General features: G+C 36.7%; 7 protein-coding genes and 2 pseudogenes across 9 annotated transcripts; 5 read left to right on the top strand and 4 right to left on the bottom strand.

Annotated features, from left to right (window-relative positions):
- The first annotated feature begins 1,449 nt into the window (after positions 1-1,449).
- LOC106305958 (transcription factor TCP7-like) lies at positions 1,450-2,838 on the top strand. Of its 2 annotated transcripts, XM_013742394.1 has the most exons (2): positions 1,450-2,127; positions 2,158-2,838. In XM_013742394.1, the coding sequence occupies exons 1-2, from the start codon at positions 1,573-1,575 to the stop codon at positions 2,296-2,298; spliced, it is 696 nt and encodes a 231-aa protein (XP_013597848.1). In that variant the 5' UTR covers positions 1,450-1,572; the 3' UTR covers positions 2,299-2,838. The 2 variants fall into 2 exon arrangements, with proteins under 2 accessions (XP_013597848.1, XP_013597847.1); XM_013742393.1 differs by having other exon boundaries at positions 1,450-2,838.
- Positions 2,839-4,429: 1,591 nt separating this feature from the next.
- LOC106305956 (probable prefoldin subunit 5) lies at positions 4,430-5,737 on the top strand. Its single transcript, XM_013742392.1, has 3 exons — positions 4,430-4,754; positions 4,836-4,913; positions 5,483-5,737. Exons 1-3 carry the CDS (start codon positions 4,467-4,469, stop codon positions 5,570-5,572), a joined length of 456 nt encoding a protein of 151 aa, XP_013597846.1. The 5' UTR covers positions 4,430-4,466; the 3' UTR covers positions 5,573-5,737.
- On the bottom strand, positions 5,709-8,393 carry LOC106305954 (dihydroorotate dehydrogenase (quinone), mitochondrial). Its single transcript, XM_013742389.1, has 10 exons — positions 8,106-8,393; positions 7,841-7,923; positions 7,439-7,762; positions 7,102-7,357; positions 6,830-7,018; positions 6,710-6,739; positions 6,499-6,636; positions 6,368-6,405; positions 6,191-6,290; positions 5,709-5,981 (listed from the first exon to the last, which is right to left on the bottom strand). The coding sequence occupies exons 1-10, from the start codon at positions 8,250-8,252 to the stop codon at positions 5,907-5,909; spliced, it is 1,380 nt and encodes a 459-aa protein (XP_013597843.1). The 5' UTR covers positions 8,253-8,393; the 3' UTR covers positions 5,709-5,906.
- A 123-nt stretch (positions 8,394-8,516) lies between these two features.
- LOC106305955 (superoxide dismutase [Fe] 3, chloroplastic) lies at positions 8,517-10,366 on the top strand. Of its 2 annotated transcripts, none has more exons than XM_013742390.1 (8): positions 8,517-8,669; positions 8,773-8,862; positions 9,085-9,276; positions 9,367-9,538; positions 9,639-9,712; positions 9,798-9,824; positions 9,910-9,933; positions 10,040-10,366. In XM_013742390.1, the coding sequence occupies exons 1-8, from the start codon at positions 8,583-8,585 to the stop codon at positions 10,163-10,165; spliced, it is 792 nt and encodes a 263-aa protein (XP_013597844.1). In that variant the 5' UTR covers positions 8,517-8,582; the 3' UTR covers positions 10,166-10,366. The 2 variants fall into 2 exon arrangements, with proteins under 2 accessions (XP_013597844.1, XP_013597845.1); XM_013742391.1 differs by having other exon boundaries at positions 8,520-8,669; positions 8,773-8,820.
- A 567-nt stretch (positions 10,367-10,933) lies between these two features.
- LOC106307038 (F-box/LRR-repeat protein 2) lies at positions 10,934-12,963 on the top strand. The gene is made up of 2 exons (XM_013743874.1): positions 10,934-11,377; positions 11,740-12,963. Exons 1-2 carry the CDS (start codon positions 11,050-11,052, stop codon positions 12,627-12,629), a joined length of 1,218 nt encoding a protein of 405 aa, XP_013599328.1. The 5' UTR covers positions 10,934-11,049; the 3' UTR covers positions 12,630-12,963.
- A 14-nt stretch (positions 12,964-12,977) lies between these two features.
- LOC106303248 lies at positions 12,978-13,761 on the bottom strand (annotated as a pseudogene).
- Positions 13,762-18,072: 4,311 nt separating this feature from the next.
- Positions 18,073-19,162, top strand: LOC106303247. The gene is made up of 5 exons (XM_013739569.1): positions 18,073-18,183; positions 18,418-18,639; positions 18,771-18,911; positions 18,982-19,067; positions 19,147-19,162. The coding sequence occupies exons 1-5, from the start codon at positions 18,073-18,075 to the stop codon at positions 19,160-19,162; spliced, it is 576 nt and encodes a 191-aa protein (XP_013595023.1).
- A 3,217-nt stretch (positions 19,163-22,379) lies between these two features.
- LOC106304404 (putative GEM-like protein 8) lies at positions 22,380-23,231 on the bottom strand. The gene has a single exon (XM_013740814.1). It carries the CDS (start codon positions 23,191-23,193, stop codon positions 22,558-22,560), a length of 636 nt encoding a protein of 211 aa, XP_013596268.1. The 5' UTR covers positions 23,194-23,231; the 3' UTR covers positions 22,380-22,557.
- Positions 23,232-26,529: 3,298 nt separating this feature from the next.
- Positions 26,530-27,356, bottom strand: LOC106303246 (annotated as a pseudogene).
- Between the last annotated feature and the right edge of the window lie 78 nt (positions 27,357-27,434).

Raw genomic sequence — 27,434 nt, 5'->3', positions numbered from 1 at the left:
ATTTTTAATATTTTTTATAAATATCAGTTGTCCCTAACGTAGTAAAATAAAGTTCTTACACTTAACAATAAATAAACCGGTTTAATGAAATATTTGTTAAGGTGCGACAATAATTAGAAAATATATTAGCAAATGCTATGGGTGCATTAGGTCATGAAATAAATTATTGTCACGATATAATACAAAAGAAAATATCGACGAGACAATTAAATATAACACAATCTTCCGTATCCGCCAAACTGTCGACAAAGGAATTTGAATAATAGAGTTTTCGACATTTGCCATTTCACGTAAAACACGTGATACTGAAGATATTTAAATCGAATGGCAAAGAAAATAGCCAATTATAAATTTAAATAAAAAACTATAACTTAATAAGTTTTGATGTCAAAGTCTACTTACCAATCAATTACCTCACTGATTGACTCCTTTTTTTCAATCTTTTCAATAGGTAAGATGTAAATAACTTTCATCCAACAGATTAGTTTCCACCGAACTTAAAAAGTTTTATGGAACTGAACTGGTAAGAATTTTACGGGATCGAGAATAGATTTTTATCTAGTGGCTAAGAGCATACGCATCAGGAGTTCAAAGGGAAAAAATCGCACATTTTACGAAAAAAAATATATTAAAATAAGCATAAATGAAGACTTCGGCTCGTTTCGCCTCTCCTAAGTGAACCCGGATCATGACTGTTCAGCGGGCTCCACGCCACGTGACGGCCCGCTATTGGTCACTTTATTTAATTTTTTCTTTTAAATCAAACGAAAAAAAAAATAATAATAAAAAATTAGTTTTTTGAAGTCCAATGAACGGTTCACCGCTGTCTTTGCTCTAAGAGTTACTGTGGTAACATGGCTGGCTCTGAGCTAAATTGTTTTTTTTTTGAGCTAAAGTTTACACAGCACCTGCGTTTTCTCCCCAACAATTACAAAGCACATGTTTTAAACGTTAGAAATTGTAAGTTCTTATATAGAAATTTTAGAATATCAAATTTTTTGATGTATGGCTGCTACCAAATTTTTGTGTGTTTTAAGCATCCAAATATGTTGTTCAAAAAAAAAAAAGCATCCAAATACATACCGGGCCTGTGTGATAATAGGATCTAGATTTAGACCCGAGTTACAGTTAGTAAATAGTAAAAGGTGAGTGATTTACTCTGGTAGCGTCGGTGACGTGGCCGAAAAAACAGCATAGGATAAACGTCTCTTAAATGCACGTAAACAGCCTGCATCAACCGCAGAAAGGACCGGGTCCTACCGGGTTGACCCACCACCTGGCTTAAATTCCATTGCCGGAGCGTGGCCCTCACCGGAGGTAAAGGAGCGTGAAGGTCACCGCGTCGTGACAAAAAAGTCCCCTCTAAAAAGAAAGAAAGAGAGAGGGAGTGAGCTGTGAAAAGGACCCACCACCCATGTGCTCTCCTTCCTGTCTCCACCAGCTCCTGCCTCTCAATCATTAGCTTCTCCTCCCTCTGAATATGTGTTTCAGATAGAGAGAGAGAGAGAGAGTATTAGAGAACTGATTAGAACAAAAGAAACCACCACCATTTTCTCTCTTCCAAAACGAACCATGTCTAATAACAACAACGACGGAGTTATGATCTCTAACGGATCTTTAATCGAACACCAGCAGAATCAGAAACAATCTTCACACGGAGCTCTCGCCGTGAAGAAACCTCCGGCGAAAGATAGACACAGCAAAGTCGACGGACGAGGGAGGAGAATCCGTATGCCAATCATCTGCGCGGCTCGCGTGTTCCAGCTCACGAGAGAGCTCGGGCACAAATCAGACGGCCAAACAATCGAGTGGCTGCTCCGCCAAGCCGAGCCGTCGATCATCGCCGCGACGGGAACCGGCACAACTCCGGCGAGTTTCTCCACCGCGGTCCGAGGAAGCTCCACCACTATCTCCACTTCCGCGAACTGCACTCTGTCCTCGTCGCTGGATCATAAACCGTTTATACTCGGAAAACGCCTGAGAGAGGATTCAGGAGGCGGTAAGGAGGAGATGGGTTCTTTTGCTACGCCGGCTGGGTTCTGGGCGGTTCCGGCGAGGCCCGATTTCGGACAAGTATGGAGCTTTGCCTCTCATCAAGAGATGTTCTTGCAACAACAGCAGCAGCAGCAGCAACCAGCTGCTGCACTGTTTGTACACCAGCAGCAACAGCAACAAGCTGCAATGGGTGAAGCTTCGGCGGCTAGAGTGGGGAACTATCTTCCGGGTCATCTTAATTTGCTTGCTTCTTTATCTGGTGGAGCTCCCGGGTCGGGTCGGAGAGAGGATGACCAACGTTGATTATGAAGTTAAAGCTCCTTTTTTAGTTTGGTATATAAAAATATTAATCTCTGTCTTCTCTATTGTCATCGATCAATCTCCTGCATTGTTTTACCCGAGTGGCTTATCTCTCTCTATGTGTGTGTGTCTTAGTTTTTTTTAGAGATTGGTTGAATGATTCCAAGAGTGATTTGAGAGTATGGTTAGTGTTTTAAGTTTAAGATTAGGGTCTAGGGTTTAAGAACCTGTGTGTCAGAGAGGTTTTTGTTATTTTTTTTTTTTGTGGAAGATCGATATCTCATCGGAACCAAGATTTTACTTTTAAGTACCTCATGTAGGGTAATGAAGAAACCGCGGAGGTTTTTTTTTTTGGCCCCCTTCTTGTCTGGTTTTTCCGGCGAAACAGAGCCGTCGTCTAAAATTCCAGATACTATATTATATTGTTTGTTTTTTTTCTGTTGCTAATTGTGTAATGTGTTACAACAACTGTGGCGAGCAAAGTGCGCAAGCTGTTAACCACATTACTATTTTAATAAATGTTCCATTCTTGGTGTTTGTTTGTTTGGTTCCCTTTCTCTGCATTTATTTTACAGACAAAAGCTTTTATGTGAGTGCGATTGTCTCGCTGAAATCGAAATGGAGGATGGATGAATATACATATGGATTGTGTGTTTCAGAAGGTTGTTTTCTTGGGGTTTCGCGTCTCGGTTTGAATTCAAAAACAGAGGATTAAGTAAATATAGAAAAGACGAAGCAGAGGCGTGTCATCTGTCTGAAATCTCTTCAACTTTTATTGCCCACTTGTTTCGTAAGAATTTATGTCACCTTAGTCAGATAGAAGATTGACTCGTAATTTTTACTGCTGAAGAGTTAAAACCAAAAGGTGACAGGATTATCTGTAGAATCAGGTTCTCTATATTTTTGTTCAAGCTCTAGCAATACTGAACGAATAAGAGGAGTTATAATAATGTCTCGTCTCAGAGTAGCAGCTAGCCAGCTACTCAAATATGTGGCGCATCCACAATCAAAATTTCTAACTGATTATTTTAATGCTTTTTATTTTATTTTGGCCAGAGTAAGTAATTTAAATCTTGGTGAAGGACAGGTGCGAAAAATAAAGTTAGTTACTAAAAGTATAGTTTAATTTCCCGTGATACATTCAAAGCTTGAAGTAGTAAAAAATTTCATGCAACGCATATGACGTTAGAATTGAAAAGTATGCTATATTACAGTTAATGACTTAATGCGTAGATAATGTTAATTATAGTTTCATATTTTCGATCATAGCTATATTTATTGAATGTTGTTCATTTATCACAGTTCTATTTTGATGAAAACTATCAAAGTGATTAGATGGGTTTCTGCTGACCAAAAAAAGATTAGATAGATTTTCTTAGATAATTTAGGTGGCCCTAACCAATCAACGAATTAAACAATTTGCCATAAAATAAGAATTCCATTAATGGAAAGATCTTAACAGAAAAGTTGGTGTTTTTATTTCTTAATTAGTACTAGAGTAATTAACACTCAGCTATCTAATATAATGCAAATAATTATAGGTGGGGATATAAAGTAATCAACTCGTATCAAAACATACCGTACCTTTTATTGTCGAATCATCCAAAATGACCCCAACTCCAATAATGGTCATGGTCCCATTCTTGTCTACCAAAAATAATTTCTATAGGTTGGCAAATGATAATATTAATAAAATTATTTTTTCTATATGGCATTTTGGACCGACACATGTAAGTAAATAGCTTCAATCTACCAGCTCTGTGCCGTATTAAATGTACTGTCAAATAGTTGCTCTTTAAATATTACCAAGAAAAACAGAAGGAATTGATTACTAAAAATCATTATAGAAACACTCAGACTTTTAAATTCTACGAATATAATTCAATCGTACATTAAAGAGATCAACCCTAAAATAAATATCGACACTTATCCTTCGAGGTAAAATAGTAACGGAGCAGTGTGTAAAAAACATACGACATGTAAGGTTGACAATGTTTTTTAAAAATAAGAACTTCAGGAACACTTTCTCGCGCGGTTAAATGGACTTATAAGGGCCTTAGTATGGGGATTAATGGGCCGGCTTTCGTCTCTAACGCTAACTCCACTTAATGGGCCATCTCGCAGTACGGAGAAGTGCTTTCGCCGCAGAGTTCACAGCTGAGAGAGAGAGAATGGCGTCATCATCGGCGAGAGGAGAGCTGGAGAAGATGGGGATCGATCAGCTGAAAGCGTTGAAGGAGCAAGCGGATCTGGAAGTGAATCTCCTCCAGGACAGTCTCAACAACATCCGCACAGCCAACGCTCGCCTCGAATCCGCCGCGGGAGCTCTCAACGATCTCTCTCTTAGACCTCAAGGTAAGAAGATGCTTGTGCCACTCACTGCGTCTCTCTACGTGCCTGGGACACTTGATGAGGCTGATAAGGTTCTAGTTGATATCGGCACTGGTTACTTCATCGAGGTACAATACAAATGTAGATAAAGAAGTGTGATTATGAGTCGTTTGTTCCCTCCTGTGAAGAAGTTGAATATGTGTGTGTAGAAAACAATGGAGGATGGAAAAGACTATTGTCAGAGGAAGATCAGCTTGTTGAAATCCAACTATGAACAACTCTTTGAGGTATGCTTTTAGGTAGATCCTGATGGGGGAAAAAAGCATATAGATTATGCCTTAGAAGTGTCCTCATTAACGTTTACCAATGCTGTGTAATTAGTAAGTGGATAGAATGGAATAGGATTCTATAACTAATGTTTTTTTTTTCCTTTTATCTCAAAATTGTGGGCTCTTTTTAGTGACTGATCCAATGTAAATGTAAAAAAAAAGGTTGAGGGATGATACTTTAATAGCTGCTAGAGCCTTTGGTTGGTTATTTCGTTATTTCATACACATTAACAAACACTCCTTAGAGCCATAGATATGCAGCATTCATTTTTAGTAGTGTATCCATCATTTCAATCCACATTCGATGTGATGTTCCAGTACTTGTTGTTAGTTCTGACCTATTGTTTCCGTTTATCAAGGATGCTCTCTCCTTCCGTTTTCTTTGTCCTTCAATGAGTATATTTATTAACGTTAAACTTGCATCATTGCCAAGTTGTTCCAATACCCTTTTGTTTCAAGACCTATGTCTACAGCTTACCCGATAATTTTGTTTTGAGGTTTTAAGAATGTTTGGTGTTTAATGCAAGGTGTTGGCCAAGAAGAAAAGCGTGGCAGATGAAGCCGGGATGGTCTTGCAGGGTAAAGTTAGACAGTTACAAGCTGCAACCACGTCCTGAAAATTCATTCATTCTCTTGTGGCTTTTACTATTTTGATGTTTTGAGACTGCACATTTGTTTTGTCTGATCAGTTTTGTAACGAGTCTTATGATCTCAAATCGGAATATGTTTTGTGTTCTATAAGAACTTTGTGCTGTAATATCAAAGAGAACAATTGTTGCTTAGTTATTTCCCATAAAGCAAGAGCAAAGAAACAGAAGCCATCAATGTTATTGTTTAGGCAGAAAGAAACAACTGAATCAATGAAATTTAAATACAACTCTTTTGTTTTTGTTGTTGTAAGAAAAGGACTCTCTATCCTCTCCGTAGTTTGTTCTTGTTCGTGTTTGATCATCATCGGTGATCTGCACCAATTGCTTCTTGGATCGACTTGAAGCCGTCCCTTTCTAAGCAACTTACCAGTTCCTCCTATTGCACCAAAATTACATGAACATAAGTATCAATGAGGACATTATCTGAAGAAGCCTATATGCAGAATTGACTAGAAGAGATGTTTACTTCAGTTCTCAACACCAAAAGATTCATGAATCTTGTGAGTTTTCACTTTGTGAATGTAGCTTTTAGACTTCTCTATGCTTATTAAACTTCCCAGATCCCAGAAAAGACCAGTAAAATACCTTTATTTTTGGGATGAGAGCTGGTCCACCATACGCAAACCCAGTGTACAGCTGAACAAGAGTAGCTCCAGCTCTTATCTTCTTGTAAGCATCCTCACCACTGAAGAAAAATCATCTGAATCAAAATTTTGTGTGTTTGTTTTCCTCACAATATAAAATCATGTTAAAGACGTTTACCTGCTAACACCACCGCAGCCTATCAGTGGAATTTTTCCCTAAGTAAGATGTCATGCAAAAAGGCAATAACCAGAATCAGAAATGTTTTAGTTCCTTGATATCTCTTTTTAGATTATAAAAGAAAAACTTACTCGTGTCAAGGTGTACATCTCTCTTAACATGTTGGTGGAGAGAGGAAAGAGCGGTTTCCCGCTCAAACCACCTGTTTCTGATGCCACTGGGTTGTTGCTTACAGGATCTGGCCTCGAGACTGTTGTATTTGATATGATCTATAGGACAATCACAAAAAACAGTATCATCACTGATGAAACATAGGTTAGTTCGTGTATCAAGATAACTTACCAGCCCATCCAAGTGGAGAGCAAGAGCAACCTACACAAGCCAATACCAATACAATGTTGTAAGAGCCATTTTACTTGGTGGAAAGAATTGAGTTTTGTTTTTTTTCTAATTACAACTCACAGCTGCAATATCTTCAAGCTCTCCTCTGGATAGATCAGGAGCAATCTTCACAAGAAGAGGAGGAGGACCATCATCACCCCACTGCATCTCATCCCTAGCAGCTTGTACCTTCTTTACAAGGTCCTTCAACTGTTTCCTCCCCTGAAGCATTCTCAGCCCTGCTGTGTTGGGTGATGAAACATTTATAACCTGTAGAGAAAAATAAAAATGAAAAAAATTAGGAGCAAATAATTCTATGGTAGGGAAGATCAAATGAATGCTCTATATATTACCAAGTAATCAGCATATTGGGATAAGTTATGAACTCCCTGGACATAGTCAGCAGCTGCATCTTCACTTGTCTTGTTCTTTCCAAGGTTGACTCCAAGTATACCAGGTCCGGATTTGCCCCCTGGTTTAACTTCATCACCTGGAGATGACGAAGTGCCTGATGTTTCCGCCAACATTCTTTTACCATGTTGAGCACCCAACCGCTTTGCAACCACAACAATCCCTTCACTGTTAAACCCACACCTATTGATAATGGCTCTGGAAGGACAAGAAGCAAAGATTATTCAGTAGTTGAGATTATCTGAAACATTAAAAGGTCATGGATTTTGAGATTCTCACCCATCTTCACGTAATCTGAAGATACGTGGCTTAGGGTTGCCTTCTTGTGGAACTGGAGTTACAGAGCCAACCTCAACAAAGCCAAACCCAAGTCCTAGCAATCCCTCTGTAGCTTCAGCGTTTTTGTCGAATCCAGCAGCAAGCCCTAGTGGGTTTGAAAACTTCCTTCCCCAAACTTCAAGTCCCAAGATCTGTGGATCAGGCCTCTTCTCTCTAGGCACCCACCCGCGAGCAGCAGCCGTGACGGCCAGCTTGTGCGCAAACTCAGCATCCAGAAGAGCAAAGAGAGGGTTAACAACCTTTGTTGCTGAGAACAGCCACCCACTGTCCAACACACAAGATGGATCAAAATTAACAAGGAGAATAAAAGACAAAGATATGTAATGTCACAGGCACTAGTACCAGAAGGTTGCTTCATCTGCAGTACTGACATAAGCTCCTCCAGCTATGGCAAGACCAATGGTGGCTCCTGTCAATATCCTTCCCTAAAAAATTTAAAGCTTCATACTTTGAGAACTGAGAAACTGATTTGGTCTTGTAAGCGCCAAAAATGATCTAAATCTACTGCACAATATATAACTATATAAGCATTTGATGATACAAATTCTAGTAGACAGCCTAAAAAGATTGATTTTTTTAAACAAGAGATTGATCCAAAGGTGCTTACTTTTTTGGAAAAGTGAGGGACTTTAGGTGTAGAGGAAGCCGCGCCAGGAGCAGCAGAAGAAGAGTTTCGAATCGCTCCAAGAGGATTCCTTCTGAGCAAAAACTCTCTCGCCCATTTAGCCGACGATGTCGCAGCTCTTCCAGCCATTAGTTTGATCAAAAAGTCAACAGAATTAGAAAAAAGGATTGCTTTTTCAGACAACCCAGATAGATACCTAAGGGTTTTAGGCTTTGAGCTCACGGCTTGATGACAGAGGAGGCTACGCTATTGCGATGGTCGGTTTCAGAGAATTTGCTAAAACCCTTGCTGTTGCACACCTCCCTTCCGGTTCGCTTAACCGGTTAATTTTTGTTAACCGGAGGGGAAACCTCCCTAGTTTTTTTTTATAATTTTATAATATCAACCGGATCGAACCAACAGATTGATAAGGCCACTGTCGGAATCGCAGGAGTGAAGAAGCAACTCTGTTTTCTAACAATGGCTTCTTGTGTTGTGACGACAGGCAGTTTCTGTAGTATTACAGATTCTAGTATACGTTTGAAATCCTCCAAGCTTGTCCATCTGGTTCGACTCCTTAATTTGAAAATCCCCTTGTGGTTTTTTGCTTCTGTTATCTTATAATCACTAAAGCTTTTGAATTTTCGTGTGTTTTTTGGTTTCTGTTTAGAGTAATCAGCAGAGAAGACGCTCTCTTGTGTCACGGGGCGGTTTAAAGGTTGAAGCTTACTATGGTCTAAAGACCCCTCCTTATCCTCTTGTAAGTCTTAAATGAGACAGATGCTTTTATCTTTGTGTTGCTTATTGATTCTCAGTTTAGTATGTGTCTCTTGCTTCGGTATATTCTCTAATAATCACATAGATTGTGAAAAGTTTGTTAATTTTGGGTGAAAGGTGTAGTGATCTTAGAGAAGAAAAAAAATTGCATCTTGATCTTATTAGAACATGTTTTTGTTGATATTGAATACAATATGTGAATTAGGATGCTTTGGAACCGTATATGAGTAAAAGAACACTAGAAGTGCATTGGGGTAAACACCACCGAGGCTATGTAGACAATCTAAACAAACAGTTAGGGAAAGACGATAGGCTCTATGGATACACCATGGAAGAGCTTATCAAGGCGACATACAACAACGGGAATCCTTTGCCTGAGTTCAACAACGCTGCGCAGGTAAACTTTACTTTCTAAGCTGGCTTCTTGTATGTACACAGTTTACCTGAGGGGGGGGGGACAACAAGCTAATGTTTGTTTGTTTTAAAGGTCTATAACCATGATTTCTTCTGGGAGTCGATGCAACCTGGTGGTGGAGACATGCCTCAGAAGGGTGTTCTTGAGCAGATTGAGAAAGATTTTGGGTCATTCACGAATTTCAGAGAGAAGTTTACTGATGCAGCTCTTACTCAGTTTGGTTCTGGCTGGGTCTGGCTTGTTTGTGAGATAACTCTACAAGCTTTTTCACTTGTTATAGATTAACTTGAAACTAAAAGAATGACTCTGAGCTTGATTCTCTTTTTTTTGGGGGGGATTTTCAGTGAAGAGGGAAGAGAGAAGACTTGAAGTGGTGAAAACCTCAAACGCCATTAACCCACTAGTGTGGGATGATATTGTATGTGAGAGAGTCTCATTAGTTTTTTCTTGTTATAATGTGATGTTTCCTCTTGATCACATGTATTTTTTGTTGTTGTTTACAGCCAATTATCAGCTTGGATGTGTGGGAGGTATAATACTATCTCCTCTCTTACATCAAGAAACATTTAGAAATGAATCTTCTAATATATTGCGTTTTCATTTCTTTATCTGCAGCACTCTTATTACCTAGACTACAAGGTAACAAGCTAGCTTCAGTTTCAACAATCTTTTGTTTTTAATGTTCATTCAAGAAAAGGCTGATGAGTGTTTTTTAATGTTTTCCGTGGGGTGGTGGTGGTGGTAGAACGAGAGGGGTAGGTACATAAACTCGTTTCTGAACCATTTGGTGTCGTGGAACGCTGCAATGAGTAGGATGGCACGTGCTGAGGCGTTTGTGAATCTTGGTGAACCCAACATCCCAATTGCCTAAGCTCAAAAAAAAAAAAAAAAAACTCTTTCTCGAAGAGTCCATATCCTTGTCTAATTTTTGCAACAGAGGTCCCAAACAAGAAGCAAGTGCTTTCTCATGTGACCGATCTTTTTTAGCTTTATGTAACCGAGAGAGAGTTCAATATGACACAGACTTGTTTGTTATTTTACTTAACTAAAAAGATTTTGGTAGAGTTACTTCCTTGAACAACCAAGTCAAAAGTTGCTAAACATCACAATCTCTTATCAGTCAACCTTCCATATGATATGATATGTCAAAGTAATTTAATCCTGTTTCAGCTGTTTTGTTCACGGTTGTGGTGTGGCGGTTTTTTCACTGAGAGGATAGCGTATGAGGAGTGTTTTCTGAACCAGTCTTTTGGAGTAGAGTATGTGGAGTATGCAGAGAGTGTTGCTTCTGGTATTCCCTTTGTACTCTTGACACTTTAATCATATGTGAGTAGACCAGACCACACAGGCTTTATCTCAAAGGTGAGAACACAAGCAAACGAAGGAGGATTCACACAAATGACACTCCATTTTAAAGATTTGTGTAACAGATTCAATAACGGTTACAGAAGTGGTGTGTGTGTGTGTTTTAAAGACAAGATTATAACTTTAGACGCAAATTTGGAATTTTTAATATTGATTTTGTATATCTGAAAGCCAGAAAAGTGGAAGAAGACAAGCAACTAAAGTAAAGGAAGAAAGACAGCAACACGTGTCTTCTCTCAATCAAAAAACAAAAAACAAAGGAGACCGCCTTGTACCACACGATCCGTAACAGCAAGAGAGAAGAGGAAGACATCAGCTGAGAGAGAGAGGTTTAGGTTAAGATTAGGCCTAATCCTAACTCGGATTCGTTTTGATCTTGTCTCTCTGGACATGGCCTCGGTCTGCGTTAACGATGCTTTAACCGACGACGAGCTGAGGTGGATACTGTCGAGGCTAGACACGGAAAAGGACAAGGAAGTGTTCGGTCTCGTCTGCAAGCGGTGGCTGTATCTGCAGAGCACCGACCGGAAGAAGCTGGCGGCGCGTGCTGGTCCGCACATGCTCGGGCGCCTCGCATCCAGGTTCACTCGGATCGTGGAGCTGGACTTGTCTCAGTCAGTCTCGAGGTCGTTTTATCCAGGCGTCACTGACTCTGATCTCGCTGTCATCGCCGAGGGATTCAAGTGCCTCAGAGTCTTGAATCTGCATACCTGTAAAGGTACTTGATTTGGAAAACAATTAAAAGTCTTCCTCTTTCTCTCTCTTTATCTATTTGGGTTTCATGTCTTATTAAAAAGGAAGAATTTTTAAGACAGTATAGGTGTTAGATTTGTTCTCTGATGATTCATCAAAAGGGGAACTATGATTTTGTTTAATTAACATCTCTATGATTGCTTCTCTTTGTGTATTGATGGTATGGATGTTCTGTCTGAACTTCCTGGTGTTTGTATAAAAGCCTGTTTCTTTGCCAAGTGGATGGCTTATGTGTTGGTGAAACCAATACTTTGGAGGGATATGTTTCTGTTTGTATCCTTTGGGTTGTTGTGAATATTGTGTAATGATTTTGACTACTGTGAACAGGTATTACAGATACTGGTTTAGCCTCAATTGGTCGGTGTCTCTCTCTCCTGCAGTTTCTTGATGTATCATACTGCAGAAAGCTCTCAGACAAAGGACTCTCAGCCGTTGCAGAAGGCTGCCATGATCTGAGAGCATTGCATCTAGCTGGATGTCGCTTCATCACTGACGAAACACTAAAATCACTCTCCGAGAGATGCCGTGACCTGGAAGCTCTCGGGCTCCAAGGCTGCACCAACATAACCGATTCAGGCCTTGCTGATCTTGTGAAGGGATGCAGAAAGATTAAAGCTTTGGATATCAACAAATGCAGCAACGTGGGAGACGCTGGAGTTTCCTCTGTGGCCAAAGCTTGTGGGTCTTCGCTCAAGACGCTCAAGTTGCTGGACTGTTACAAAGTTGGGGACGAGTCTGTATCCTCCCTGGCTCAGTTCTGCAAGAATCTGGAGACTCTGATCATCGGTGGATGCAGAGACATCTCTGATGAGTCGATCGTATTGCTGGCGGATTCTTGCAGAGACAGGCTCAAGAACCTAAGGATGGACTGGTGCTTGAATGTAACCGACTCTTCGCTTACCTGCGTCCTGAAGCAGTGCAAGAGCTTGGAGGCTCTTGATATCGGTTGCTGCGAAGAGGTGACTGACAATGCTTTCCAGGGTTTGGGGAGCGAAGATGTTTTGGGGTTGAAGGTTTTGAAGGTGAGCAACTGTCCGAAGATCACAGTTGCGGGGATAGGCAAGCTTTTGGAGAAATGCAGCTCTCTGGAGTATTTGGATGTGAGGTCTCTTCCGCATGTGACGGAAGTGAGATGCAGTGAAGCTGGTCTCGAGTTCCCTGCGTGTTGTAAAGTTAACTTTTCGGGAAGTTTAACCGAGCCAGATGTTCTGCTTTGATGATTGTTGCTGTTGGGAAGATTGTCTGTGGTGTGCCCTAAACCCTCTGTGATCTCACTCTTTTCTCTCTCTCTCTCTCTCTGTCACGTGTATGAGTGGACTCATGGCTTATGGTTCATCAGTGAGTCCTTCTCTGAAGCTTTTGTACATTATTGTGCATTGTATAATTGGTTGTGACGGCTCCTTTGATTATTATTCAGTAAGTGTGTGTGTATTTTTCGTTGGATCTGATATTTGAAGAATCTGATTCTCTAATGTAATACAATGGAGCAAAGTGTGTTTGTTTGTCCTAAAGCTTTTGTTGTGATCAATGAAGCTTTTTTGATTTGGATCAGCTAAATATATTCATCACTGGAAAACAATGTGTTTTGTACAAATATAATGTCTGTCTCTTTCTAAGACTCTCTCCTAATTATTGTTTAGCGCCTGCTCGAGACAGTTGAAAGCTTTCTGGTAGCTCAAGAACCCCATGAACCAGAAGTCAAAGCCATCGACCGTGACTACTTCAAGGTACTTCTGAGATGGTTTCTTTATGTTCATACTCTGGTTCACTCCCTTGATTTTGCACAAAGGGATTGACACTTTGTAGTGAACCCTTGTGAGATCTCCCTGAGGAGAAGCCACTTTGATTGATCTCTCACTGCAGAAAGCAATCTTCTTTGATGAGATGAAGAGTAAGCCTGCGATGGGAACTGCGGTTGTTGATAGGTAGCATTGGTAGGCCTTGAAGAGTTTCTCTTCATCGTAGACTCTAAAGAGCCGCTTGTAGATCTTCTCTAAGCCTCCCATTTGAATGCTCTGATGAGTCAATTATATTGCTGGCGGATTCTTGCAGAGACGGGCTCAAGAACCTGAGGATGGATTGGTGCTTGAATGCAACCGACTCTTCACTTACCTGCGTTCAAGCTTCTTGGAAGGAGATGGGGTTTGGAGCTTGTTGATGGATGCTGGATCAGGCAAGTAACCTGCCAGAGTAGTGTTGACTGCAGGGAATGCACTAACTTGTTGGTGGACTCTGCTCATTGTCATCTTGGAGGATTGAGTTTTGAGTAGTGATCTTGAATAATAATCTTGAGAGAGATTGTGAGAGATGGTGATGATGAAACCTGTGTGGTGTGAAGGTTATTTAAAGGGAAAGACAAAGAGGTGGCTGTTAAAACAAATTGTGACTTGAGGAGCTTTGTGGTAATCACGGCCGTGCTTCCATTGTAAAAAATGAAGCTTTCGCTTAGGGCAACAGTTTTTAAAAAAACACTAATAGATCATCTTTTCTTAGTTTTTAATATGACACCAGGGCGTCTTTCATTAGTTATTATTTTGATTAAATCATCTTTTATTAATTATATTTCTTTAATCTTACGTAATAGAATCTATCTATATCTATATATATAAAAAACTGTTGGTATCTCTCCTGTGAAGACACCTCAGCGCCAGGTCACAAAGTCGAAGCGTCTCGATGTGACACCTGTTCACTTACACTATACACTGCGTTTCATTAATTCGAATGGCCATCGATTTTTTACTTCAGTTTCTCAGAAAACATTTCCAGTCCAAACACTTCGTTCAAGGCCGAACGGCCATTACAAATGATTGTTAGCCCACTACTTTGTTAAAACCCAATAAATATAAGGACGAGAGAACACATGTAGGCATATGGAAGATCTAGAGATGAGACGTAAAATGATTCGTCTCCACAAAACACTTTCATCGGAATTTCAGTCACCTCCTTCACGCCTTTACAGTTCATCACCAGTAATCTGTTTGGCCACATCTGATTCTAGGCACCACAACCACCATGCAAAGCTCCACTTGAGGTAAATTCAGTAACATCTGGTATTAGCTTCCACTCGCTGCTTGCTCTGAGTACCATTGAATTGATCTTCTTTACCTTATCTGAAATCGCCAACGAGATTGGGTGAACTTTCATAATTTCATTGAAAATGACTCACTCAGCTATAAACTTCATGATTTAGGAGCTGAGCTGCACTGAAACAATCAGTTATCGAACAAATCAATTCTTAAAATCAGATCAACTTTGCTTAATCCTATCTCCTAGGCCTAATAAGGAAGCAGAGATTTACGGACTCTCTAAAAAGAAATATCAAGCAAAACACAGAAAGATTCATCCAATTAATAGGATGAGATTGAAAACGAGAAAAGAATGAGAAGACAAGAGAACAAGAAAGCTGAGTTATCTTAACATTTACACACAAAAAAAAAAAAAAAAAAAAAAAAAACTGAGACACTAAACATAACAAAAAATCGAGATGTCTTTAGTTATATGCCGAAGTCAGAATCCGTCAAAACAGAAGCAAGATTCCACTAAGATCGAAATTACAAAGAAGAAATAACTTTCTCTAGGATTCAGAGAAGCGAAGTCCCCTAGACGAATTATGTTTGTCACATTTACTAAATGGACTTTTGTGTCTTATTGTAAACAAGCTTGAAACTAAAACTCGAACGCAGATATGAAATCAGCCGTTCGAAAAAAAAAAACAGATATGAGATCAAAAAGGTGAGAAACGAACTGATAGTGATGTCTCCGTGAAGTCCTAGGAGCATCTTGGCCATTCTTTTCGGTACGAGAGAGGAACAAAGGACCGAGCTATCGCTTTGCCAGCAGAAATATTCGCTTTCTAGGCATCAATGCCTCTATCACCAGTCTTCTGATCCTGCTCCAACAGTATAATAAAATCATTGAACGCCAATGCCATTTTTGAGCTTCAAACATTCCTCGAACCCATCGAAGTTAGATCTTTATTTTCCTCACTGCATCAAAAAATAACAGTGTCGAGAAGATATGGCCGAGTGCAAAAACCTAGAACAGAGTTGTAAATTAAAGTATATTCATGGGCCTGAGAACATTTTTGGGCTTACTATCAAGCTTATCTATCTAAATTCAATCACAATATAAATATATGGCTGTAACTTCATTTATTGTTATCATGTATAATTCGACCAACCACATACATACACAAGACAACTATATGATTTGCGCATTATGTTTTTTTTTTGTAAAAGAGTTTTCGTAAATAATTTTAAATTATTACGAAAATTCAATAAGACGGAAAAGAAAATAAACTCGAAAACAAGATCCATCTAAAATTCTAAGTAGATTCAATTTGACTTTAAAAACAATATAAATATCCAAAACAGTGGCCCAACAACATTCTCCACTTATATATCAATATTTACTCATTTTTCAGTTTTTAAATCCAAAATCTCAATATTTGTTTATATTAATCTTTTCTTATTTTCCTTTTTTTTTGTAAGTAGTTACAAGATTTATTAAGTAGTCATATAATCATTAACCATTATTTGTGTACAGAAATTAATAGCTTAATATACGTTTACCATTATATATATATATATATAAGTTATTAGTTTTCAGTATAATCAGAATATAAATAAATTAAATTAAATTCTAGATGTTAATATATAATAAATCAATGACATTAAAAGAGGTCAATGATAAATAATTATTTTCTAAAAATCATTTTTGAATTACATTATGTTGGTTTTAAAGGTAAAATAAGTATGTGTTTTTTAGTATTGTGAATACAAAATTTAAGGTTATTGTATTAATTAAATGTGAATTTTAAAAAAAATATTAAAATAAAAAGCGCAAGCATAATACTAATACTGATATGAAACTAAAAATATACTCTCTCCATTCCACAAAGATAGACTTTTTAGTATTTTCACACATATTAAGAAAACACATTAAACTATCATAATAAATATATCGTTTTCTGTAATTTTCAATTTTCAATAACTTTTAACCAATAGTAATTCAATAAAGTCAACTAATTTTCTTGAAGTTTACAATTTTTTTTCATAGAAAACACAAAAAATACATCTTTTTGAAACAATTTTTTTTTCTAAAAAGTCTATCATTAAGGAACGGAGAGAGTATATATTTGCATAGTCAAAGAAAAGACATAATGTAAAATAATCTGATAATAAAAAAATAACATAATGAAATTACATAACTTATACTAAAACAAACAAATTAAAATATCTATACCTACAAAATAAAAATAGAGCAAACTTTATTAATAACCACAACAATCATATTAGAAATTTTAGTTAATCCCAATGAAACTGATTTTGAATCTTTAACAACAAATGAGTTAGACGGAAAAGAACGATAGAAGTTTTATAAAAAACTCCAAAAATGACATTTCATACATATATATATATATATATGTAGTCTATTAAGTATCATGATATGGTTTACACATTTAGATAGTGGTTTATGTTGACATGAAGTAGAATTAAGCTGCTAAACTTGAGAATTAAGCTGTCAGATTTGAAAATACTTATAAGGTTTTATAAGGCTTTATAAAGATCACCAGATTTGAGTAAAGCACCAGATTTGAGTTTAGAATCAGAAGATCAGATTTGAGAAGCAAAGAAGAAGAAGAGAGAAGGAGACCGTTGAAAATATTTTAAACAATAAATATTTTATTGTATTGTGTACTGAGGCAACTCGCCTTCAAAAGACTTGTATCCAGATCCACAATTTGAAATCAAGGAAATAGAGTTTCTCCCAGATCTATTTTCTCTCTCTCTGTGTTCTTCATCTAAATCTCTTTATCCTCACATTCTTTCAGTTTAGTCATAACCGGTTTGTACCGGATAGTTTATGGTATGTATCTCGTAACTTTACAATTAACAGAAATAACATTCATTTTTCATGACAGAAATATCAACTTACTAAAATAGTACGTGACAAAATAACATGATGAGAATGTTATTAAAGTAGAAGTATTAACCATATGATTTCGGCATAAGGTTGAAGATGTAACGTGCACAAGAAGGTAAGAGTTTTCTGATGAAGACTCTGTTTCTGTTATTGCTCTCTTCTTCGATGAAGTTTTGTTTGGATATAATTCCCTTTTATTTTAACCAAGACGTGGTTTTTATTTTACACGAGGTTTTTATTTTAACCAAATGCCGTCGGTTAAAATTATTTTCAGTTTTGTTTTTCAATCACGTGTTTACGATTTGATGTTTTTTCAGAGAGATTCTTTTGGAATATATTCTTCAGTTGATTAGATATTTTACAGAGACTTTTACATTTTCTTACTGTCAAAGCTGAACTTACGTTAGTTCACATCAATATTAAACCTAAATCATATTAATAGCTTTAAATCATAACCGTTTCGATAGAATTGTCGACAACTCTCATGAATTTAGTTTAGTTCATGGGGAGGCATTTACCTTTTTTTCACTGGAAATAAGTTGTCGAGAAATAAAGATAAGAACAAAACACCAGAACCAAAACAGATATAAAGCTTGCTTATGCCTTCCCGACCAAAAACAGAGTAAAAACCATCTCCATATCCCACTCAAACTGAAACATCACCTACCACCATTTCTTCCTTCTTCAATCAATTCCCTCAACCAGAAACGAACACCCAACCACTTTCTCTACAAAATGGGTACTGCTGCATTTAGCTGGAGGATGAGCCGCCATTACGATCTTCTGCTCTTGCATAACAGTGATGATCATCACAGTTGTGTGAGGCCTGCTGCTTCTTGGGATGAAGTTACAGGAAGTCTTCTTTATGTTTTTCTAAAAATGGTCGGATTGCTGTTATGGTTCATCCATTTGCTCTAGATCGGACTTCAGGGATAGAAAATCTTTGTTTTGACTTTACAAAGGTATATATTTTTTCTTTCTTCAAAATTGTTAAGGTTTTTTTTCCGTGTCTTAGATCGATTGTTTCTTTGATATAAACAAATAACTGATTGTTTGTTTTTTGTATCCTATACTGTATAGGATTCATTACGCCCAAAAGTTTTCGCAGAGAGGTGTAAGCGTAGGAGTTTCGGCCTATATCACTTCTATCTTATTGTCGCTGACATCCAGTGTAAATCTATGTACTACATCAAGCACACTCAAATTTTTTCTGTGGAGTACCATGAAGTTACTCCCGGTGCATACATTTTGTCCGAATGCGGTCTAAATGGTATGGGCCGCAATGATCCCACCAATGCTAAGGTACCAATAAGACAGAACGTTTAGTGCTCAGCAATGATTTAGTTTTGGAAATGCAGTCTGAAGCTTGCTTAGGAATGAACAAACATTTAGTGCTAGGAATCATTTCTAAAATTTGTTTTGGAATTATGCAGTCTGAAACTCTCATGATTCAGTTTGAAAAAATGCTGGCAAGTAATCAAGAGTATGACTATCAGATTGCTAAGACAATAATGACCAATCCAACAAGAGCTGATGAGGATGACGTGCTGAGCTCGGTTTTTGTCGACACTGTGGTAAGAATTAGAACTAATTAGCGTTATGATTTTACAACTATCAATATTAATTTATATTTTCAATTTTCAGGGATATGGAACAGTTCGCACTTCTTCCATCATAGTGGAGGACTTTATAGATAAATTGAATATGTTTGGATTGAGATTTTTTGAAAGGTACAAAGAGGAAAATGAGAATTGGTCAGAGCATCATGAAACTTGCTCTATCTCTAATAACTCCATATCCACTTGGCAGAGGTGGTCTCTTCTGATCTTCGAATAAACAATTTGTTTGATTCAATCTCCTCTTACTCATTGGTTGAGTTATTAGAAGATGAGTAAGAAAAAACTGAATCAAACAAATTGTTTATTCGAAGATCAAAAAAGACCACCTCTGCCAAGTGGGTATGGAGTTATTAGAGATAGAGAAATTTTCATGATGCTCTGACCAATTCTCATTTTCCTCTCTGTACCTTTCAAAAAGTCTCAATCCAAACGTATTCAATTTATCTATAAAGTCCTCCACCATGATGGAAGAAGTGCGAACTGTTCCATATCCCTGAAAATTGAAAATATAAATTAATATTGATAGTTGTAAAATCATAACGCTAATTAGTTCTAATTCTTACCACAGTGTCGACAAAAACCGAGCTCAGCACGTCATCCTCATCAGCTCTTGTTGGATTGGTCATTATTGTCTTAGCAATCTGATAGTCATACTCTTGATTACTTGCCAGCATGTTTTCAAACTGAATCATGAGAGCTTCAGACTGCATAATTCCAAAACAAATTTTAGAAATGATTCCTAGCACTAAACGTTTGTTCATTCTTTAGCAAGCTTCAGACTGCATTTCCAAAACTAAATCATTGATGAGCACTAATAATTCCAAAACAAATTTTAGAAATGATTCCTAGCACTAAACGTTTGTTCATTCTTTAGCAAGCTTCAGACTGCATTTCCAAAACTAAATCATTGATGAGCACTAATAATTCCAAAACAAATTTTAGAAATGATTCCTAGCACTAAACGTTTGTTCATTCTTTAGCAAGCTTCAGACTGCATTTCCAAAACTAAATCATTGATGAGCACTAATAATTCCAAAACAAATTTTAGAAATGATTCCTAGCACTAAACGTTTGTTCATTCTTTAGCAAGCTTCAGACTGCATTTCCAAAACTAAATCATTGATGAGCACTAATAATTCCAAAACAAATTTTAGAAATGATTCCTAGCACTAAACGTTTGTTCATTCTTTAGCAAGCTTCAGACTGCATTTCCAAAACTAAATCATTGATGAGCACTAAAAGTTCTGTCTTATTGGTACCTTAGCATTGGTGAGATCATTGCTACCCATACCATTTAGACCGCACTCGGACAAAATGTATGCAACGGGAATAACTTCATGGTACTCCACAGAAGAAATTTGAGTGTGCTTGATGTAGTACATAGATTTACACTGGATGTAAGCGACAATAAGATAGAAGTGATATAGGCCAAAACTCCTACGCTTACACCTCTCTGTGAAAACTTTTGGGCGTACTGAATCCTATACAATATAGGATACAAAAAACAAACAATCAGTTATTTGTTTATATCAAAGAAACAATCGATCTAAACAGTCAAAATAGGCTTTATATATACACCAGAGAAAAATAACGAGTTCTTGAAGGAACAGAATCAAGTCAAAGCACAGAGAACAACTATCAAGTTAATAAAACAGCTCAAACGTACCAAAAGTAACACTTTAGCACACTCATACAGAACGTGTCAAAAAGTAACAATATCAGCAAAATTTAATAAACAAAAAGACACATAGATAATCTAGAAAGTTTTGAAACTAAAGCGATATGAACCAAATTTCTTACCTGATGCGAGTAAGAGGTATAAGATTAGCACAAGAGAAGAGGCAAGGCAAGGCAAGGCAGGCCTACGAAGCTACGAGTGCGAAGATAAACCGCAAACGAAAACGAATCTGCAAAAGGCAGACACGTCATATTCAAGAAAATCAACATAACCAAAATCTACGACAGGTTCAGAATTAATATAAGATTAATTTGAAAAAAGAAAAATTTATATTTAGAATTTTATAATGAATAATTTTTTTTGATGTTTTTTATAAAAAAAATTGCTATGTAACAATAGTATTTTGTTATTGTAATTTAAAATATTGGGCATTTTATTCTAATTGCTTCTGTTAGCCATAAGTGTTCGCACGTCTCTGGTGGTAACGGGTGAGTCATGGATGGGGTCATCAAGTCTCACAGATAAAGCTACTTTCTTTGGTGTTAAAAGCAATGAATGAGAAGAAGATCAAGCATATACTCTGTTTTGCCTTTTTTTGCAAGACATACGTAAATCAAGGTTTTACAATATATTTTAGTTCAATAACTGATTAAATGTGTTAGTATTTTGTTTGAGTTCGCTTTTCCAAATTTCGAAAACAGTTCAGCTGTGGAAAAGAGCTCCTCTATGGATCTTCTTAAAACAATTTGTAAAGTAATTTCAATCATTTCTCTTAAAATTTTGTAGTTGTTAATGTGTTATTTATAAATTGATTGATCGTTTTATATAACAAAATTACATGTTAAAGTTATACGTAAAAATAATATTAGAATTAGAGATCCAAAAGAAAAAAGAACAAAAACAAAGTTAAAGAGAAAGAAAGATAACCACACGGTATGACGTTAGACTCCGACAAGCTTTTTTTTTTATTACCTACAAGTTGGCCAAACATCAAGCTCAAAATATCACTGCTTTTTACCCTAAGTTTTCATTTTTGAAAAGATATCTAAATAAGATACGATTTGTTTCCTGATTTAAACGGAACATGCATGAAACAAGAAAATATCAAATCATATAGTACGTAACGCTTTATGAATCTGTCGAGCAAACTGAGTCATGCAGAAAGGGACGTCGTGTAGGGCTTTGGAAGCTTTCTGCGTTGGCATTGGGACCTTCTGATGCCTTCATTTCTTTTATTTCATACTAACTTAATAAAAATTTGTTACCATTTTTGGTTTCCGTAAATACTATTTAGACTAATTATTTAACTAACAAGTATAACTTTTTGTTGAATCTTTTCTTGCACGTTCACTTTGAGTTTCATATGGAACAATCTTGTTCGTTAACTTTTGGAATCTTACTCAAATTATTTCTGAACCCTATTCAAAAAAATAAAATTAACTGTATATATAATTTAAACAAACAATGATGTAGTTTTTAAAGTTTATCATATATATAGGTTTACCGTTTTAAAAAAAATGTATGTCCAAAACTTAGAAATATATCTAGAATTTTAAAATCTTAATTTATACATTTATTTTTTATTTAAATTTTTAGACTCGAGTTTAATTTGTTCGACCACTCTAATTATACAAGTTAAAAACGTCATTGATTATTAGGAATGGGAATGGCTATTAAATATTGATTTCACATTGGAGCTCAACGCATCATTGTGGATTAAGGAAAATAGATGATGCAAGTAAATATATTCAATCTCTTGTTCTTGTCAACAATGGAGGATATAAATAACAAAAGGATTAAAGAGTTATAAAAGAGTTTGTACAATATTGTCTGAATTTTCTAGGATCTATCCTAATTAACATTCTTGGAATGAAAAATAGGTTAAATTAGAAATGAAATATTTACTCTTCAACCTTCGGCTTGTTATTGCTCGAGAGAAAGTGCTTGCTCGAGACAGTTGAACGCTTTCTGGTAGCTTATGAAGCCCATGAACCAGAAGTCAAAGTTATCGACCGTGACTACTTCAATGTACTTCTGAGATGGCTTCTTTATGTTCATACTCTGGTTCACTCCTTTGATCTTGCACAGAGGGATTGACACTTTGTAGTGAACCCTCATGTTATCTCCCTGAGGTGAAGCCACTTTGATAGATCTCTCACTGCAGAAAGAAATCTTCTTTGATGAGATGAAAAGTAAGCCTGCAATGGGACCTGCGGTTGTTGATAGGTAACATTGGTAGGCTTTGAAGAGTTTCTCTTCATCGTAGACTCTAAAGAGCCTCTTGTAAATCTTCTCTAAGCCTCCCATTTGAATTATCTTAGCTCCTAGAGATAGCTTTCTCTTGACTGTTTCGGTCAGCTTTGGTGCTAACTTGCTCTGCTCGCTAGCTCCGTTAGTAAAGCTATTAGTTCGCAGAAACGATTTTCCCTTACTTTGTTCAGGTTTCTTGGATGGAGATGGGATTTGGAACTTGTTGATGGAAGCTGGATCAGGCAAGTAACCTGCCGGAGAAGTCTTGACTGCTGGGAATGCAAGAACTTGTTGGTGGACTCTGCTCATTGTCGTGATCTTGGAGGACTGAGTAATGATCTAAAATCTTAGATTCGATATGTTCACAATTCGCCTTAACATCAACTTTCGTTGGTTAAGGAAAAATTGTTCATCTATGTTTTTTTAGCAACCTAAAACATTTTTGATTATTAGATTCAATCTAAGATCAGAGATTAAGTTGTCAGTTTATTATCAGAATTAAGCTCAACTATAAATTAGAGATGTCAATTGGGCTGCCCAAGTCCAAATGGGTTGTCCAAATGGACACAACAGTCCAAATGGACATTATTTTTTTAAGCCCAAATTGTACCAGACCAAATTGGCCCAAGTCCAAATGGGCATTCCACAAAGTCCAAATGGGCATTCCACAAAGTCCAAATACAATTTCTGCTTTAATATGCTAAATCCATAAAAAAACATATTTTTTTTTATGAAACATCCATAAAAAACATAAATTTCAAGTTTTACACATTAAGTTTCATAAGTTTTACATATCCAAAGCATAGAAAATTCATATATTAGTTCATACATAATGGTTCATACATAAAAATAAAAAATCCAAAGCATAAGTTTTGATTGCCCTTCTCTTCTTTATCTTCTCAGCCTCTCCTATCAAATTAAAACACATAAGTTATCACACAAGCAGATAGTAAAATACATTGGTTTAAACATGACAGTAACATCAGTTCAAACAAAGTAACATGACAGTACATATCACACAAACATCAGTTCAATGTATAAAACACTACTCAACAAGGCATCAAACATTTTATAGATTCATATCACACAAAGTAACATGACAGTAATCACAGACATCAGTTCAAGTGAGATTAATGATTATACCTTTAGGGTTTAGTTGAGTCGGGTCCTCTTCTTCCTTCCACTTCCTTCTGCTTCCACATTGGTATCTTGCTTATCTTCTTTACCTTCCTCATCTAAATCGCATCCAGCTATCAAAAACAAGAAGTTCAATCAATAATTTCACATATCAGATACACAAACCCATCAGATTATAAATGCAACAGACTCACCAATCACTTCAAAACCTCTGAGCCAGTTTCTAGTGCAGATTAAAGCTTGAACATTTGAAGGGAGAAGTCTGTTCCTGTATTTGCTGAGAACCTTACTTCCGGCACTGAATGATGACTCTGATGATACCGTTGTTATTGGGATGGATAAGACATCGCTTGCCATTCTAGAGAGCTCCTTAAAACGGTTTGCGTTGTCCCTCCAATACTCAAGGACATCTAACTTTAAATTTGACACCATATCAAGCACAAGTTCACTCAGATACAAATCCAAAGCAGATTTTGATCGAGACGCCGAGAGAGAGAGAGGCTGATCGAGACGCCGAGAGAGAGAGAGTCACTGAGAAGCTGTACACAATCAGAGTCGCAACTCGAGAGAGAGAGAGAGAGGATTAAGACGCCGAGGGGAGAGAGAACGGAGAGTCGCCGTGAGTCGACTTCATCGAGAGAGAACGGGAATCAGAGATGAGAGTCGCAGAGACGAGAGCCGAAAAAAGAGAGTGATTTTCATTGGAAACCCTAGGATTTTTTATACATTGGGCCGCCCATGTCCATTTGGTTTAAGCCCATTGGATTTGGAGTTTATTGGGTTTCAACCAGCTGGACAGCTTTATTTATTGGTCTAATTTGGTTAGTCCAAATGGGCTTGGACATCGGTAACCAATAGACAGTGTGTCCAATTGACATCTCTAGTGGTGGGAGGGATATTTAAAGGGAAAGACAAGAGACAAGGAGCAGTTAAAACAAAGCTCTGAATCGTTGAGACTCTAGACCTTTGTTGTAAAGGATGAGTCATGTATGGGTCATCAAGACACACATAAAGCCATTTTCTTGGAGTTAAAGGCAATAAGAAGATCAAGCATATGCTTTAATTTTCTTTATTATTTTTGAGAAAAAAATAATCATAGTGTTAAAGAGACATAAAAAAATTGTTTTAAAACTACCAAACCCGTGTAAGGATTCAACTGGTAAAGTAAATCTCAAGAACTGGTGGAGTGTTATAGGTTTCTTATTCCAAATAAAAAGTAACTTTAGGAGTGCAATTTTATGGATCATCTTAAAACGAATCCTACCCCTTTTCTATTTATGATTTCATTTAAATTGATTATCCTTACAATATTAAATCACAATTCAAACTTTTTATATTAGATATGCGCGCCCACAAGTTTAAAAAGAAAAGAAAGATCGATGATAACTCGGATTGACGTTAGTCCAATAAGCTTTTTTTACCTACAAGTTGGCAAAATAGCAAGCTTTTTTACTTTTCTTTTCTCCTTTTCTAGTCTGATTTTATTTTTTCACATATATCTATATATGTATAATAAGATATGTTTTCTAGTTAACTGGAACATGAAACAAGATAAAATAAAATAAAAGAAAATCAGGTATGACGTAAAACTTTTAAAATAGGCAAGAGCAAATGGAGCCATGCAGGACGTCGTGGCTTTGGAGCTTTCTGCGTTGGCATTGGTACTTTCTGAATTATGATGCTTTTATTACTTTAAAATCAAGATATGATAAGAAAGATCGGTTATAGTTTATTTATCGAGTATTTAGTATATAAAGGGCAATAAAGAAGCATGAAATATAGTTAAATAGCAACACAAAAAGGAGATCCATTTGAACTTGATCCCACTATGTAAAATACATGTTTCATCAATTCGTCACCCATGTGATATTCACATGGTGTATGATAAATAGTTAATGAATATATAGTTTAATCATCTATTATTATAAATATGCATGATGAAATTTAGTGGACACTGTATTAAGGTATAAATGATTATAAATAGGTACATGAACTTCGAAAAGGTGAATGATTAGTTAGTTGTTAAGACATGAATGATTCGGTAGTTGTAATTAAGACATTAAAATTCAGATAAGGAATATATGTCACAACGACATCTAAGATGCGAACATAAATTTTTATTTGGAGTGGGTTGTGGGTAGTGTCGATTCTAACAAACCCTAAATAATATTCGATGTCTTATGCAAAGACTAAACTTAATATTCTTTTTCTCATTATTGCGCCGTTGTGTATTATTGGCTCAACTCTTAAACCCGCAGATACAGTGTATTGAAATCAAATGATCGACGTTGATATTCTTCTATAGAACTTTCTCGCCAATAGAAGCTTGAGATCAGTTTTGAGTTTCTGATGTAAGAGCATGATTAATCCATAATCTCATTTGGGTCTCTTATTCATTATTTTAGTAATTAAAACTAATTAAGAATCTTAGTTAAGAACTGCTTTGATTTTGGATCTCCAATGGTAAACTCTTATTTTGGGGTTCTTAAAAAAAAAAAAACTTTGTGTATCAAACACCATTAAGCACATTCTTGTCTTACTCGTGAGATAATGGCAGTTCCAGAGTAACCAAGTTTTGAGACGCTACACGACCGGAAACTATGATCATAGCCATCACTAAGAGCTTTTTTAACTTCCTCAACATCCTTCACCTAACATTAGTGTAATAGATGTATTTAGTACACAAGAATTTAATCCTTTTAAACATAAGAAAGGTAATGTTATGTAATGACCTAGATCTTTGTCTCCTGAAAGCACAACACATCAAAGTTTTCTCTTTGCGCAAGTTGCAGAGGAGAGAAGCTCTCTAGCTTCAACAATGCTCTCAATCCATTAACATTCCAAGTCATAATCTTTACAGACTTGGTACCCTCTGGGAGAGGAGGAGGTCTCATTGTCATTGGGTTATAAGCTTTCTAGTCTTCCTCAGGCTTCTTATGGGCAAGTATCGTCCATGGTTCACTTTGAATTGAGGATGATATGATTTAATCGGTTTTGAGGACTTTGCCAGATACGGTCAATGACGCTTCTTCCTCTTTTAACCGAAGCTTCTGCTTACCTAAGAAGATAAAGCAACACATAGTGTTTCATAATACTCTATGTAGATTGCCAGTATATAGTACAAAGTGTTTACTTTTTCTGTAACACATGACAAACCTGTTTTGGCTAATGACTTTTGTTCACTAGTTTTTGAAGAAAATTTGGCATTCAATTTTTTCTGAGTAGACTATTTTACTCTTTTTACTCTTCCCTGCTTCTGATCTTTCTTTTGATGGTCACACTTTCTGAGCGAGTGGATGAAGTAGTTTCTTTTATTTCTTCACCAGAACTTTCATCTGTAACAGATAAACAAGGCAGAACTTACCAAATAGCAAAGCTATAGGAAGTCTGAGACTTTTCAATCTACTTCAAAT

This window comes from Brassica oleracea, chromosome C7 (assembly GCF_000695525.1).
Source record: "Brassica oleracea var. oleracea cultivar TO1000 chromosome C7, BOL, whole genome shotgun sequence".
Taxonomy (NCBI): domain Eukaryota; kingdom Viridiplantae; phylum Streptophyta; class Magnoliopsida; order Brassicales; family Brassicaceae; genus Brassica; species Brassica oleracea.
This window is presented reverse-complemented; position numbering and strand designations above follow the sequence as displayed.

Excerpts from the sequence above, each read along its gene's own strand:
- LOC106304404 (XM_013740814.1), bottom strand. The coding sequence starts at position 23,193 with ATGAGCAGAGTCCACCAACAAGTTCTTGCATTCCCAGCAGTCAAGACT.
- LOC106305955 (XM_013742390.1), top strand. The coding sequence starts at position 8,583 with ATGGCTTCTTGTGTTGTGACGACAGGCAGTTTCTGTAGTATTACAGAT. Across the intron at positions 8,670-8,772 it reads CCTCCAAGCTTGTCCATCTG|AGTAATCAGCAGAGAAGACG; the intron begins GTTCGACTCCTT and ends GTTTCTGTTTAG. Across the intron at positions 9,539-9,638 it reads TGGCTGGGTCTGGCTTGTTT|TGAAGAGGGAAGAGAGAAGA; the intron begins GTGAGATAACTC and ends GGGGATTTTCAG.
- LOC106305958 (XM_013742393.1), top strand. The coding sequence starts at position 1,573 with ATGTCTAATAACAACAACGACGGAGTTATGATCTCTAACGGATCTTTA.
- LOC106303247 (XM_013739569.1), top strand. The coding sequence starts at position 18,073 with ATGGGTACTGCTGCATTTAGCTGGAGGATGAGCCGCCATTACGATCTT. Across the intron at positions 18,640-18,770 it reads ATGATCCCACCAATGCTAAG|TCTGAAACTCTCATGATTCA; the intron begins GTACCAATAAGA and ends GGAATTATGCAG. Across the intron at positions 18,912-18,981 it reads CGGTTTTTGTCGACACTGTG|GGATATGGAACAGTTCGCAC; the intron begins GTAAGAATTAGA and ends TTCAATTTTCAG.
- LOC106307038 (XM_013743874.1), top strand. The coding sequence starts at position 11,050 with ATGGCCTCGGTCTGCGTTAACGATGCTTTAACCGACGACGAGCTGAGG. Across the intron at positions 11,378-11,739 it reads GAATCTGCATACCTGTAAAG|GTATTACAGATACTGGTTTA; the intron begins GTACTTGATTTG and ends TACTGTGAACAG.
- LOC106305954 (XM_013742389.1), bottom strand. The coding sequence starts at position 8,252 with ATGGCTGGAAGAGCTGCGACATCGTCGGCTAAATGGGCGAGAGAGTTT. Across the intron at positions 7,019-7,101 it reads CCCAATATGCTGATTACTTG|GTTATAAATGTTTCATCACC; the intron begins GTAATATATAGA and ends TTTTCTCTACAG. Across the intron at positions 5,982-6,190 it reads CTCTCATCCCAAAAATAAAG|GAGGAACTGGTAAGTTGCTT; the intron begins GTATTTTACTGG and ends TTGGTGCAATAG.
- LOC106305956 (XM_013742392.1), top strand. The coding sequence starts at position 4,467 with ATGGCGTCATCATCGGCGAGAGGAGAGCTGGAGAAGATGGGGATCGAT. Across the intron at positions 4,755-4,835 it reads GCACTGGTTACTTCATCGAG|AAAACAATGGAGGATGGAAA; the intron begins GTACAATACAAA and ends ATGTGTGTGTAG. Across the intron at positions 4,914-5,482 it reads ACTATGAACAACTCTTTGAG|GTGTTGGCCAAGAAGAAAAG; the intron begins GTATGCTTTTAG and ends GTTTAATGCAAG.